The 15,939-nt window shown below is 34.5% G+C and overlaps 1 protein-coding gene across 2 annotated transcripts in view; it reads right to left on the bottom strand.

Annotated features, from left to right (window-relative positions):
- Positions 1-6,657: 6,657 nt before the first annotated feature.
- LOC118187414 (uncharacterized) overlaps positions 6,658-15,939 on the bottom strand; it is a 41,252-nt gene continuing 31,970 nt past the window's right edge. For both annotated transcript variants that reach the window (XM_035357630.2, XM_035357631.2), the window contains exons 5-8: positions 14,554-14,795; positions 11,593-11,799; positions 10,542-10,734; positions 6,658-7,175 (exon numbers count right to left, since the gene is read on the bottom strand). In XM_035357630.2, coding sequence (XP_035213521.1) covers positions 7,013-7,175; positions 10,542-10,734; positions 11,593-11,799; positions 14,554-14,795 — 805 coding nt within the window. In that variant the 3' untranslated portion in view covers positions 6,658-7,012. The remainder of the gene's footprint in view (positions 7,176-10,541; positions 10,735-11,592; positions 11,800-14,553; positions 14,796-15,939) is intronic.

The raw sequence follows: 15,939 nt of genomic DNA on the forward strand, positions 1-15,939 counted from the left end.
CTCTGATGACGTAAGAACTGGGAACCAAAACTTTTCCATATTGCATAACTATGAACTTCACCTTCGGTCTCTGCTCTGCTAGGATGTAATTTCGCTATCTTGCTTGTTATCCCAATAATATCAAAAATGTAAATGTTCTGTAAAGGCACGACTAGAGTGCCAAGTGATTGCGGCCACAAACGTCAACTGGAAAATAAAAATGGAATCAAAACTGCCTCGACTGCAAGTTTTTTAGATATTACGAAGTCAACATATTAGCTTACTATGCAATAGAATTCTTCCTCTTCAATATTGATCTACGTACGCACCAATAGTGCTCCTTCTTTTCCTTGGTGCTATTATGTCATATACATACAGCAGTATTGTAATAAAATCAAATTTAGAAGTACTAATATAGGAACACTGGGACGTAGAAACGTAGAAATACTGATGACTCAGCACGTAGATAGCAAAGAACATAGAACCATATTGAAGAGGAAGAATTCTGATTGCGTAGAATGCTAAAATGTTTAATCCGTAATGACTAGGAAATTGGCAGTCGAAGCGGATTAAATTTCATTTTTATTTCAATCAACATATATGGCCACTCTTCACTTGGCACTCTAATCGTGCCTATTCAAGAACATTTACAGCTTTGATACATTGCGATAGGAAAAGAGCAAACCGAAATAGCTTCCAGGTGGCACAGAGGTAGGAGCAAAAGTGTGCCATTATTCAGTATGGAAGCTCGCCAAAAGAGAGTTTTGTTTTAGGTTGGAAAGTTTTCAGTTCTCAAAATTTTGAGTAAAAGTTCCGAATTAGCAACGTCATCAGCGTTACGCAAGTCGTGTGACATAGATTAATCTAGAAATGACGCAGTCTAGAAAATGTTTTACGGTTTTTAGAATAGAGAGGAAATACACAAATTTAAAATGAGGAAATGAAAGATTAAATTATAAAGCTGATTTACGTATTTTTTGTTTTAATTAGTAATAGTTTCTCAATTCCTCATCTTTAAATTGGGTATGTTCTTTCTGTACTCTAAAAACCGTAATAACTTTTCTAGACTGCGTCATTTCTAGATTAATCTATGTCACACAGTTTGCGTAACACTGATGACGTAGTTATTTTGGACTTGAACTCAAAATTTTGAGAACTGAAACCTTTGCAACCTAAACCAAAACAGTTTCTTAGTGAGTTTCCGTCATGGATTTAACTGCGCACTTTTGCTTCTACCACTGTGCCGCTCGGACGCCATTTCGCTTTGCTCTCTTCCTATCGCAACAGTATCAAAAATGTAAATCTCCTTGAAAAGGCACGATTGGAGTGTAAATTGTGGTCACGAGTGTCAATTGAAATTAAATTTAATGACATTCAACTGTCAAGTTTCCTAGTCATTATGGATTCAACATTCTAGCATTCTACGTAATCAGAACTCTTCCTCTTCAATATGGTTCTAGGTTCTATGCTATCTATGTGCTGTGCCATCAGTATTTCTGCGTTTCTACATTCCAGTTTTCTTACATCAGTACTTCTAAATTTGTTATCATTACATATATACACGTTATACATATTTATTACATTTATATGTGGTAACATATCCTACACAGCCACCAGAGGGCATCCCCTATGGGCCTGAAGCGAGAGGAAAGAGGAGGATGTCGCTCACATAGACAGATGTTGTTTCCACGTGACGGTGGTAACTGAAGAACAGTATATGATAGCGAGCGCGAGTAGGCACCAAGCAGCTATTTAAAATGTATAAAAGTTATGCTGAACTTTGTATCCAACAAGCGCAAGAAGGCGCAACAGCACTGTCATTCGATTCAAAGCTGTACCTTTTCTTTTATTTTTATTAAATATCTGGTGTGGAAGACGTGAAGGAAGTGTTATTTACCTAAGGATAGCACCTTCAACTCCCAACCATAGATACTCCCAAACATATATATATTTATAAAGAGATAGGAAAAAATGGAGAGAAAGTGTCATCTAATTAGAAACAATGTAAGGAAACAGAATACCATTTTTGTAAACTTCAGGAACGAAATAAAATGAGTTGGTGCGTGAAGACATTTTTACTTTGACTACTTAACAGGACATATATGTGCACTAAAAGTTTAAAAGTTATTGGTGGGTTAAAAAGTGCTCAGATTCTCCTGAATGTTGGGAATCATCTTCCAACAGTTGGAAAACCAAGATGCCGCTGTGCTTGTTGTAAACAAAGGAACATAGAGAAAAGAACAAATATGAGTTGCCCAATGTGCAATTTTGGTTTATGCAAAGAATGCTTTACCCTGTACCATTCGATATAAAATCTATTTTATGAAATAAAGTTTTCCAGAATAATAGGTGCGCTTATAGTAAGTCCATCGCTACGTATGAGACATATATCCCAACAACTAACTAAAACACGTGATCCATCCTTTGGCTTGAAAACCGTTTGTCAAAAAAAATCCCAACTGCTAAATTTAGAGTATTTATGACACATTTCGTTCACTTGGATAGAGAACGGGGTAAATGTTTTTAAATTTGAAGTCAAATGGTTAAGCAAACTGTCAGAATCATCCAATTAAAGAAGATTGAAACCAGACTTCGAGAATTCCATGTCACACGTAATGAAATTCAAGAGTTAATTTGTTTCACTGAAGTTACGTTTGCCCAGCTCATTCCGCTTTCTAAAATAAATACTAGCGCAAAAATGAAGGAATAGCTATGGATAATTTTCTCAATCCAATATATTTGCTGACATTTACCAAATACTTGGCGCCCAAGTATTTGGTAAATGTCAGCAAATATATTGTTTAAAGAATTATCTTTTAGGTCTGGATTCGCTACTTTAATGACATATTTGAGCTTTAAGAGAAGAAAAAAAGAAGAGCTAGCCAAGATCTCATCTGTTATGAATTTGATTGATTCAGCCATTAATTTCGCTTCTGAAATTGAATCTAATAACACCCTTACTTTTCTTGATACTTGAAATGTTAGCAACAAATTTGAATTTCTTGTAAAATGGAATCTTTTTACAAATGCGTATACCTTGGTTTGAATTTTGTTTTTCCTTCAGAATATTTGTTTTTCGATTATTTCAATTATTTAAAGCCTGTTGCTATGGACAAATGACTTTCTCCCACAGTCACTCATAGTGCCTTTACAAGATTTTCGGCTGCTGCCCCGGTAAAAAAGACATTTTTCTCGGTATTATAAATAACCATAAAAGTCTTGTTATTCCTTTCATCTTATTATCAGTTATAAAGTCGCTTACATTCTCTAGAAGTTTAACTTTAGGTCATTTTTCTCAACCAGCAGTAGAATTCTTTATTCAATTCAAGATCTCATCTCTGGCTTAAATTATTCGGGAATTTATAGCATACTTGGGCACATCATAAATCGGCCAAACTGAAAGAGTGCTAAAATTTATAGTCAAGGAATACGAATCTTATGTTTTGTAAGGAGGAATTAACAAATCTTCGATAGCTAATCATTGCTAAACAGTTAATCATAGTGTTGACTTTAGTTGTGCAAAAATTATCCATATGTAAGGTTCCTATTTTAAACTAATCAGTTATTATGGTTTGGAGCATTTCTTTAACTTAATTAGTAGTGTGCTTCTGCCAGCTGCAGTTAGTTGTAATTATATCGGCTTTGCGTTCTCTTGCCGCCGATACTAAATGGTAGGCCACCTGACTCTTGGAATTTGAATCTGCTATAAAAACATTAATGAATATCAATTCAAAATTATGAGTTTATTAGAAAGATTGGACATTTTTATTTAAGAATGGAACACAACATCATTCAAATGACTGTCACGTCTGGCATGACAGTACCCCATCCGATCAACCCAATTTTGTCAGTACATTTTCCATTGTCTGGGCTCCAGTCGCATGACTTCGATTTCGTTTTTCAATGCATCATTCGTCTCTGGGTGGTTTAGCGTAACACTTATTCTTAAGGATTCTCCACAAAAAATTCCAGCGGGGCCAAATCACATCTCTGAGGCGGCCAATTGACGTCAGCATTTCGGCTAATTATTCGATTTCCAAAAACAGTGCGCAAAAGATCGATGGTTACATTGGCTGTGTGGCAAGTACCCTGCCCTGTTGAAACCAATTGTCACCCATATCATTCTCTTCAATTTTTGGAAACAAAATTTCGTTTAGCATGGCACGGTATTGAAGTTCGTTATTAACGGTAACGGCGGCACCTTGCTCATTTTCGAAGAAAAAATGGCCAACTTATGCCGCCGGACCAAAAAACCCATTTTGTCCCAGCTGGATTTTTTTTAGTCCAAAAGGGGCTTTGTCACAGAAAGACTATTGCTTTCGTTTTGCGACTTTGCGTTGAATCACAATAAACGGCGAATCACTTTTCAAACTGTTGCCACCAAATGTTAGAGTCATGCATCATATTTTAAGAAATTAAATAATGAAAAGTCTGCATAAATGTATGTATATTTCTTGCATTGTGATAAAACAACGGTAACTAGAGCCATCGAATTATGAATGACGTATCCTCCTACGAATACTCGCATGTAGCAGACCAAATTTGACATTTGGAATTTGTTTTATTATCGATTTCATATTTTGTAAAACTTTAACGAATTTTTGAGTAACAAACTCAATGATTTCAAAGCGAGCAATGGCAACACTCTACGGACCCCCCCCCCCGAAAAAAAAAACTATCTTCAGCGCGCGGAACTGTGTATTGGAAATTTTAAAGATATGCTCATTTTAAAATTTTGCGACATTGCTATTGAACTGAATTTCATGGTTAAGTGCAAAGAACATGATATTTAATAACTAAAGGTAACACACAAGACGTTAAGAAAACGCCCCTTTGGGCGTAACTTAAAATCTGAAACCTTTCAGATTTTTTGTTTGTTTTGTAGGAAACCCTTTGAGTGTTACGCTAACCAACCCACCAGCGAGCTCAATTAACAATTTTTAATTAAGGCTTTAATTCTTATAAGAATGCAAAACTTAGTCCTGCGGCTAGCTTTCGAAGAAAGGCAAATATTAGAATATGAAATACAATATTCAATTCCACTTTCTAATCTTAAGTTTTAAAAACCTATAATTGAACAAAATGCGTGAAATTTTAAATGTTTTTAATACGGTAGGAGGATTTGAAGATCCCCGTTGATAGTGGAAACCCGCAGCAAGTGCCATCCTGAAGAAATCAGGCCCTGTGTTAGCATAAATTTAGGTATTTTGCACAATGAAACTCGAAAGGCATACGAAACGAACGTGCGCCAAGGTATATATTGGCGAGAGAAAGTAAAGCTCGTGTGCAATGCAGTATATTTGATTTTCACCCTAGCTACTTGTACCTGGCCAAAGGTCTAATCCATAGTACTTTCTTCTCTTTCAGGTACGATGACAAAGTATTTTCCTGTTTATTTTTCTTATTGCCTAATATAGGTAAGCCTGATGATATTTAGTACTGATGATGATTTTATGTAAGTTATTCTTTTCAATACTTCAGAATTTTAATGTCCGTAAACATTATTACTTTTGTTATGCTTAAGTTAAGCAGAATTATCCTATTTTATTAAATAAAGAATTCGTAGTTAATCTTTGAATTATGATTCTTTAATTCTGTGCTTAAGGAAACGTACTCATTACGCCTTCAGTGCTAATGCACAACCAACACCCTGAGAGTAGCACACATGAAGTAGATTTTGCCGCTTTTCGAATTTGGAGACATTTCACCAAATATAATATAGCTCTAACATTTGATTTTTAACAAAGGAAAGATTTATGTTGCGAAGAATTTTGTATTTAGTTAGATAATTTTAGTAGGATTATAATTAAAATTGTATTTCCCCGTGCAGTGCCTGACGAAACAAATTTTAAGAGAAAGCTATGCCGGAAATACAGGTGCACGTGCATTTAACATTGAGTAAATGGTTATCTCGGTAATTTGTATCAAGAGTTGTATTGAAATTGAATAAATGTAATTGACCATTATGTTAGCTGTAAGCTTAATTATATCCTCTTATTGCATTCCAGAAATCTCGAAAAGCAGAAATTATTAGAAATATCTCACGACCGGTTGAGAGCTATAAAAGGCCGGAGAGAGAGAAAGAATCAGTTTCTTTAATTGCAATTTTAGCGAGGTATTCCTTAGAAGACTCGCAACCAATGATAAGTCAACTTGCAAGCCACGTAACTACTGGTCACGCCCCTTCGCCATTAGCTCCTGCCCTTCTGGACTCGCACTTCGAACTCCTTCCCTCTTCAGCGCCCACAGAGCAAACATCCGATGACAGCCGGAACACATCAAGCAGAATGCTTGATAATCTCGGCATAAGTGTAACTTTGAGAATCTCAGTTCAGATAGCTTAGTTACTATTGCTGCGAGTTATTTCTGCGTGTGTTTAGAAATCAGAGTTAGCTTTTCCTTCAGATGCGTTTGTATTGAGTTGTATTTTAACGTTTTTAGTAGTTTGAAGTATAAGTACCGATTATATTACGTGATATTGTGAACACTTGTATGAATATCTCTTGAGGAAAATTCCAGCGTTCTGATATATTTCTTTTGATAAGAATATATTTTATTAACCTAATATCGGACTTGTCCCCTCAATGTGTTACGAACCTGTACGCACGCAACCATTTTTTTTTCCGATCACATTTGTGTGTTAATGTATCCTTCCATAAAATATTTCTCAATTAAATATTCTTTGTATAAAAAATATTTAATACACACAACTTAATTACATTTTAAACTAGCTAAAAAGAAAGCAATTTGCATTATTTACATCAAAAGGTACCATTCAAGAAGGCTAGTTGCGAGATTAGATTAGCTACAAGATAGTTTTCTCGTAACTGATCTTATGCTGGCCACCTAAATGTTCCAGGGAAAAAAAGAAAGGAATACTGGTCAGGAAATAGAGTTTGCATGCATCTTTTGCATCCTCTTAACACTTGCGATCTTCCTTTGCGATTGCTTCCATCTCCTCCATTATTGGACTATAACTTTGCAATAGTTGAAAGAAAAATCTTCATGCCATGCTTGGCATCTTTGCAAGCAATCACTGCTGTATGCCGGCTGCGGTTATATTTACATAGCAGGGCGGGTTGAATGTGCTTATCCGTACAATAGAATCGATAGCGGAATAAGTTGATATAGAACCACCAATTATTCCGGTGATCATGATAAATATCAAATACACTTTTTCATACGTAGGAATATGCCTGTAAAAAAAGAAATACTATTAAAGAACACGTTTTCTAAAATGCTTAGAAATTTCAAATTACAAGGAAAACAGAAAATGTAATTTCTAATTCAAGAACGTTATGTATCAAGTTAATCCTTCAGATGCTAGAGCTCTAGTTATAGTTTTTAGAATTTTCCTGTCCGGTTATTCTCAATTTTATTTTATTACTAGCGAAAGTACCCGATGGCAATTAAGTTTGATTTGAGAGCAATGCATATAACGAAAGAGAACGATAGCGTTGTAATCATTCTCCAATAACGATGCAGAAAATACGATTCATAGTCGTACATTTTTCAGTCTGATGCGATATGGTACCCCACATAAAAATTTTAATAGAAAATAAACTAATTCTCTCTCATCATATCAGCAACAACGGCATACAGTTTTTAATGATTTTAGTCTATCTAGTCAAATGGTCGTAAATGTTCCATCCAATATTTCACATATATTCAATTTTAGTCGATTAAATGGGGCAAAAATTAACCTTAATTCATCAGAAATCAGTAACACGAAGAAACACACAAACAGGCATTCTTGCTTATATATATGTTACCGTGAAAGACCGAAATTGGAGAATGTCAACATTCACCAAATACGTCGGTGAAAGATCGAATATTTCTTTACATTCGGACCCTCACCGGTGTATGTCGACAATGACAGATATTCTCTGGTGTAGGTCGAAAAGAGGAGTATATGTACACGCTGACATTCCAAAAGGAAGTGTTCCACAAATAAATGCAGTTGTAAAAGCAAGGGCCTCTTGTGCAATTCAAAGTGTCATAATAGTTTACGTTGTTGCAATAAATAAGATTTGAATCACATAATTTGGTAAGTTTATAACTTCTATTATTTTCCTTTCTCATTTTGAATGTACTGTGTGTTTTAAGTTCTTATATTCTTAAGTTTTTATTTTAAGTCTCAAGTGCGTTTTTTCGTGACTGAATCACGGAGAAGAAAATATAATATTCTTATATGTTCAACATTCACCATTAGTACATGGTGAATGTCGACATTGACCGGTTAAGTCAGAAATAAGAGTATTTGGAAAATATTTCGGACATTCACCGGCGAAAGTCGACATTCTCCAGATTTCGGTGTTTCACCGTAATATATATATATTGTAAAACTTATTTTGGTTAACAAACTATGATTTGAAAGCGAACAGCAGTAACACTTTTCGAAATAAAGCATTTTTATCTCCAACGCGAGAGACTGTTGCCACTCGGAAAATGTGTGCGAAAATTAGTTTCTTCGGAGTTTTTAATTAATATCTCGACTGATTAAAGTCGCTAGCAGTCGAAATGATTTCCCACGAATTTTTGGAATCGGGAATAATGTATTTAATGTTTGGCAATGTTATTTTTATTTCAATGTAAAAAACTTCGAAATGTTTTACAACAAACTCTACGATTTGAGAGCGAGGGGTGCCTTGCCGCTCACCTGCATCGCATAAGTATTTCAAGCGATCCTATTTGCCCAGTTTGTAATTCTGGAGAATAGACATCTGCTTCGATGTGGGGCCCTTCGTGGTCTTACAGAAGAGTCGAGATACTGGGAAGTAAGAGGGCTCCTTGGGCAATGACTTCGGTCTTTTTGTTCTTAATTATATGTACGAACACATGCGAAGAGAGAATACCTTATATACTCCCCCTTTTAAGGGGCGATTGGGGATTAAGTGACCCAATCGCCCCATCCTGGTGGTGAAGAACCATCTTTTAGTTCGGGCGCCACTAGAGTCATTAGGTTATTTTGATACGGCAGACATGAGAAATATGCGATGCCCTCGGCGGGAGACGAACCCTTCGAATACGCGTCAAGCGTGCCAACCATTACACCACGAAAGCATGCAGAAAGGAAAAAGAGAATACGCAAATTTCCCAATAACGTGTTATGGTGGATCAAAACGAAAAGCAATAAGAGAAACGGAACTATATATATATATATAGATAGATAATGGGATAAAAATAGAGATATTCAGGCCGTAGAAAGATCTTAGAAAACAACACTTAGAAAACAAAGATCCCGAAAAAATGAAAACCATAACCGATAGAGACCTTTGTCAGATCCTTTCAGGTCAAGGTAGATTCCCGACTTACCTAAACAGATTTAAAATTCAAGAAAACGGAAACTATTTACTAAGAGGAAAGCTGGGAAATCACAGGCACTATGTGGAAGAATGTGAATTAACAAAAGACCTTAGGACTAGCAAGAAGGACTTTAAAGACCTGGTTTATACTGGAAATGAAGCAAAAAACATAGCAAAAGAGAGCTTGGAAAAAATTAATTTAAACCTGGTTGCAATTGGAATGGAACAATAACAAAGAACACCCAACATGGCTGCTGACTGATAATAGACTTCATTTATTTATATTGTGCCGTCTTACATATTTTTCCTTAGTGGTCGGCCTAGAAAATCAAAAATGTGAGATTGGGCTTGCCAGGAGGTTGGACTGCGCCATATTTATCTACTTACCTTATAACGTGCATCAGGATTAAACAAAATTTTAAAAAAATTTAGGCGATTTCAATTGTTTTTAAATTATTTGTTTACCTGGTTAAAATCTTTTATATCACTCTTATTACAGTAATTATCCTATTTTAGAAAAATTCATTAATCTATCATTTTAGAGAATTGAACATACATCTATGATAATGTAAATATTCAGTTTTACTGTCTTCAACGTTAATCCTGTCACACATTGGACAAAATTAAGCGGGAAAGAATAAAAACATTCGCCTTTTAGTGATAAAAGAAGTATGTTTTTGTTTTTAGTAAATAACATTAAAATTAACATATTTTCTTATTTCACTTCGAGAAACTATTGTTGTAGGAAGTTTATTGAAAATATAGGCTGTCCATAAAATTTCTGAACAAATTTACCCTGCGATCCTGCAAGAGGTAGTACTGCAAATTTTTGTGACATTATTTACACATATCAAAGTTCTTCCCCAGAAATTTGTTTTAATCTGATATATACATAATGCGAGGTTTTGGCGATCCGAAAATCATTATTTCATTAGGAGGTGAAGCGGGACAGGCCGCTTAGATTTTAGATTCATTTTGCTTAATGAACTGTGAGTGATGGGAACAAACAATAACCGATGGAGTTTAGCTGTATACATTGACAAATTACATTTGGCTACAGTTGGAGGACCACCAACCAAGTCATTTTGTCGCATGTTGAGGATGTATTATGTCCCTTGTCACAGCTGTTAAAATTGTTCAGGAACTTTCTGGGCACCGTACAATAATAAAAGACTCAAAGTTGAAAAACGGCTAATTTTAGAAATGCATATATGAATGATACAGAACTTAGAAGTGAGAAAACGTATGGAAACTTACCTTTGAGGCCATTCCGGACTGGTTTGCGAGCAAAGCTTTAAGTAAAACAAAGAAGGGAAGATAGACGTCATCAGAGTTATTGTCGATGCTCCTACCAAATTTAAGACTGATCCAAAGCGAGGAATTGTCTGAGCAATAAAGACGATGATGACCATCATGCTTGATCTCAGCACGCATCGCTTCCATCCAAAAGCTATTACAAATATTACATACACATTTATTGCAGGTACATGAAAATAATAACTAATTCATAAAAATGTATAGTACGGTCCTCAGATAAGCACCAAGAACAATATTAAAATCAATACATGTTCAAGTCAAAAATTATTTAAAATTACTATTTTGATATTTCATTGGAGAAGAATTCCCGAGAACTCTCACTTTAAAGGGGAAACAAATCATTCTCCAGTGGGTGCCTGGCCATTGTGGCCTTTGGAGCAATGAATAAGCGGACTTACTTGCAAAACGAGGGGCCAGCTTACAACATCATCATAACACAGCTATTTTTATGGGAGTAAACAGTTTTTATAAAGTTTATTTATGCCTAATGTCTTACGAGATTTTCAGACTCTTACAACATTAAAAAGTGGGAAAATGTTAAGAATCCAAGACGTAATGCAGTTGCGTCTTTCCGTCTGTCTACAGGACATGATTGCCTTGCCGCCCACCTGCACCGCATAGGCATTTCAAGCGATCCTATTTGCCCACTTTGTAATTCCGGAGAAGAAATAGACAGTGACCACCTGTTTAGATGTGAAGCTCTTCATGGCCTTACAGAAGAGTCGAGATACTGGGAGGCAAAAGCGCTCCTTAGGTAATTACTTCGTTCTCTTTGTTCTTAAGTTCTATTGTTTGTATTCCTCTGTAAGATTTTAGTTAACTTTTTGTCTAGTCATTCGAAAAACAAAAATATTTCGTTGGAAATATGAAAGCTGGATACAGAAGATGAAACTCGGAAATAATTGTCCAGTTCTCTTCCAATTAAAGATCTCCATTTGACAGCTAGATACTCTTGTTATTTATACCTAAACCTGAATTTATGATGCCTTACCTTTTGGTACATTGAAAAATTCCTCAAATTCTTGGGCAGGAGTATTGATAACTAGAAGGAAAGCAAAAGTCAAGTGAATTGCTAGCAGAACTTCAGCGGCAGTCTTTATGTTGGAATCTGGCAAAGATTCTATGACACTGGATTTTACATCTTCGCCGTATACACTGTACCCCAATACAGCAACCGGTAGATAGAGAAGAATTAAAACTGTAAAAGAAAGTTAAAAAATCATCAACTTCCACAGAATTGGACACAAATTACAGGAATGCTTAATTATGTTATATTATTAATTTACGTTATATTAGAGAAAAAGAAGTTAACATGTGTACACACAGTTTAAATGTGTATATATTATGCATATGGCCAAATGCGATAATGGTTATATATTTATTAAATAAGCATTTTAAGTATTTATAAATTCCAGTTTTTGATTTTCACATTTACTACATAAACTTCTGTACTTCATATTTCCTAGGAGATAATTTTTCATCGCTATATATTCTCTATCAAATTAAATTTTTAATCTTTCCAGCCAGAGCGTAGGATTTTACTTTTTAAGTCCTTTTTAAAATTTTGAAAGTCATTAATTTTAAAGTTTTTCTCCTTGTATTTCTTTACAGAATTTATATATATATATATATAAAAGGTGATTCAAAAATATCTGACTGAAATGTGAAGGCGGGTAAAAAGGATCGAATTAAGCAGCTATTGAAATGGAATGTGTGTGCCAAAATGACGAGCTGAGGTAGCACAGAGTGCTACTGAGCATAAGGAAATTTTCCGCTACCGTAAATTGTCATTATCCGTGGAAATTTTGAGCGATACGCATCACTACACGAATTTATTTAAATGATTGCAACTAAAACGGAACAATTGCTTAAAGGAGGTACAGAGAACAATTCCAGAGTAAATCATTTGAACAGCTGTTACATTTCCGTTCTCTGCCACATTTAAAAACTGTGGCATTGAAAAAAAACTGAAGTAAAATTTGTTTAATTAGAAACTTAATTGAAAGTAAAAAATGCGAATAGAGAAAGTACATTTTCCACAAATTAAATTTTTTCATGGAAAGAATAAAAATAGAATATTTTAAAATTAAAATTTTTAAAAACTAAACAACTTTGAGCATAAAAATAAGTGTTTTTTAATTTCCAAAGGCCATTAGCACTTTTTGAAGCAATATACGTGAAACATTAACTGTAACCTTGACGGTATTATCCCGTCTCCACATATTAACTATTTATACCACGAGAGAGTGCACTCTGAAAGTAGTTATGTTGGCAATGCTCTTTATTCCTATTTCTGTCGCTAAGTGGCAAAACTGCTGAACACAATAGTTTGGACCTAGATGCATGGAAATTTTCATGGCTTTCCTCATGTGTTACGTGAATACGAGATGTCCTTTCTCAACTCTTCACGAATGTATAATCTATATAGTCGAGTATGTACTTCTTATAAGTTTATTGAATTTAGTTAGCATTACTGCATTAAATGAGAATGATTAATACGGATACGACACTCTGTGGTTTTTGAAGTACACCTGAAGTAAGCTGGGTACGAGATTTAATCGGATTTACTGAGTTAAGAAACATGATTTTTTTTACCACACGTCTTGTCTAGAGAGTATTAAAAATCCCCATTTTTTCCCCCGTTCTCATTTCAAAGAATTTATCTGATAACCAAGCCACAAAACTTCTTTATTCAAAGCTCGCAAAAATTGTTTGGATTAGTCCTAGTTAGACTTATAAGCAGCAGAATGATTTTCCTCTCCGTACATATTCATAGCGCATATTTATAATAATCAGACTTATGGACATGCAAATCGAAGTGTATAATAAAAGAAATAAAATCGATAAAGATCTCAACGATCAAACTCACATATATTCAATAAATTGAAAAGTAAAAACAGGAGGAGGAAAATTTTCTTCGTCTTACAAGTGTTGCAGCAAATTACAGCAGGAGCAAAAGATAAGCCTGTTCTACATTTGTAGAGGTTATTTTAAGTTTTTAACAGTTTTTAATTTTTAAACATGTTTTACTCTATATTCTCGTTTTCACCTACTATTCCCTGCCAGAATAAGTTTTAGTATCGCGTTGCATTTAAATGAGGTAGAAATGGTGTTTAAAGGAAGGTTTCGCTTACTTCAGCAGAAGAACTCGTCCTTAGTGCCTTGTTTAAAGCTAACTACGCTCGGCCGTATTGTACGACCCTGCCGATATTCGCCGGTTAATTAAATTAAAGGCCAATACGTTAGATAACTGTGTTCGACTAATTCAGTTTAGTTTAGCATTAGTTTCTCATTTTCTTATCTTGAGTTAAAGGCCCAAGTACAGACTTTTCTGTCAGCCCTAGAAAGGGGCCATCTGTGTTCTTAGTTTGAGATTATGAAGAGCGAGTTTAAATATTCTTTGGACTTTTCATTCACATACTTCGACTCGGCGATAAGTGGCTATATATTTCAACAAGGTTGCTACTAAGTTAAGCATAGTCAAAGTAGTTAGAAACATTACACATTAATTGAAGTTTTAGCTTACTAATTGCATTTGAAAGCAATGACCTTCAGTAATAAATTTTTAAATGAATATAAAGAGAAGTAGTTCCAGAGTTGACACAAAAGGTAGAAAAAAAGACACGAAAAACAGTCTTACGAGTAAATTATCAGTAATAGAAATACAGATTTCCCTCTGGGCGGCCAGTGTTTTCGCTAAGAAAGCACAAATTTCCCAAAACTACTATGAGAACAATTTTTTTTTATTTTAATGTAAAAACTCTACTGGTATTTCATATCTGGATTTGTTTTCTTTTGATATATTGCCTTAATTTCGTTGACATATTTTAATATGTACTTATACATACGTTCTTACAGATATTACAATAAATATTCTAGATACCGCTAGATCACAATAAATACCGCTTAGAGGGAGGTGGTATCATGTGAGGAAAAGTAGCAATTTTCTCACCTGCGAAACCAATAAGAGCAGCTTTAGGAAATTGGCTTCTATCTTTCATGTCGTTCTGAAAAGTTGGAAAGGTAGCGGCACCGCCGAAGGAGAAAAATATTGTACCAAATGCCAAGAAAAAGGATGTAACACTAGGAGCAGGATGTTCAACATGGACAGAAACTGATTCCTCTTTAGCTAGAGCTGCCATCAACAAGAAGCACGCTATGACGGTCGTACCCAAAGCTCCTAGAGCTGCAAGCCTAAGAATATTTTAACAAAAGAGAATAAGCACTAGACAAGAGCTGCATGAAAGTGAGTTATATTACTCCAGGAGGCGGTGCAAGCAAAAGCGCAGCCACAAGAGAAATTTTTTAATAAGAGATTATCTTTTATTTATTTTCCGGTGGTAATTAACTCAGTTACATTTTAGTATTTTTAGCTTTTATAATTTTCTTCTTATTCTGACTATGTTTGTTACTGGTAATTCATATGTGCATTTAACACCTCTTATGTCCGAATTTAATTAGAGATTTGCATGAACTTTGCTTAATTTTGGATGTAATTTTTGTATTATTGTCGTATATTTTAATCTTTAGTTTCCTATGAACTTTTAATTTTAATCTATTTCTTATAACTTCCGTTAACAACAGCATATTTATTTTCCTTAATCTTAATAATTAACTAGTTTTACTTCATGCTAAAACAATTGATTAGTATATACCGAAGAAATGTGTGAAATTACATCATTTTTACACAGTTTTATACCATGAATTTTATAGTTCAGCGCTTCTCAAACTTATCCTTCAGGACCCTTTTTATCAGAGATTTTTTTTCACGATCCTAGCTATTAAATATTGAATAAAGATATAAAAACAAATATTTTCCCACAAGTAATTTATTTCTATAGTGAATATACATATGAAAAGTATTTTTAGGATTTGTATCAATACAAAACTTAATGAAAGAAAATCACGTTTTAATAATACGAATGTGCTTGTTTTATGTTGCTGAACAAATTAAATTTCGGTGCAATCTTTGATGCTACTGGTCATAAAGCATCTTAAACTCTTAAGTATTGAACGCCATTTGAATTCAATAAACGTTAAAGCTAAAATGTCATTCCATGTGAAGTATGTGGCGCTGAATTTTAGAACAACATTTAATGCCATTTCAGGAACAGTGAGAAATTAATTTCTCGCTATGATTCAAAATTCAGGCATGGAATTTTATAGAAACTCAGGTGTGAAGTATTGAAAGTTCATCATTAAGGAACCACTTGATAGCTCAATTTTCTTTTCGGGCTTTATGCAGAGGGTATTAGTCTCATTAATGCCAATTAGTGTAATTTATTCAAGTTCATGTATTTGAATAAAATTTTTGTGACTCCAACACTTCGCTTTACGA

This window comes from Stegodyphus dumicola, chromosome 3, assembly GCF_044657685.1.
Source record: "Stegodyphus dumicola isolate Sdum_Otavi_A_Nest chromosome 3, ASM4465768v1".
Lineage (NCBI taxonomy): Eukaryota > Metazoa > Arthropoda > Arachnida > Araneae > Eresidae > Stegodyphus > Stegodyphus dumicola.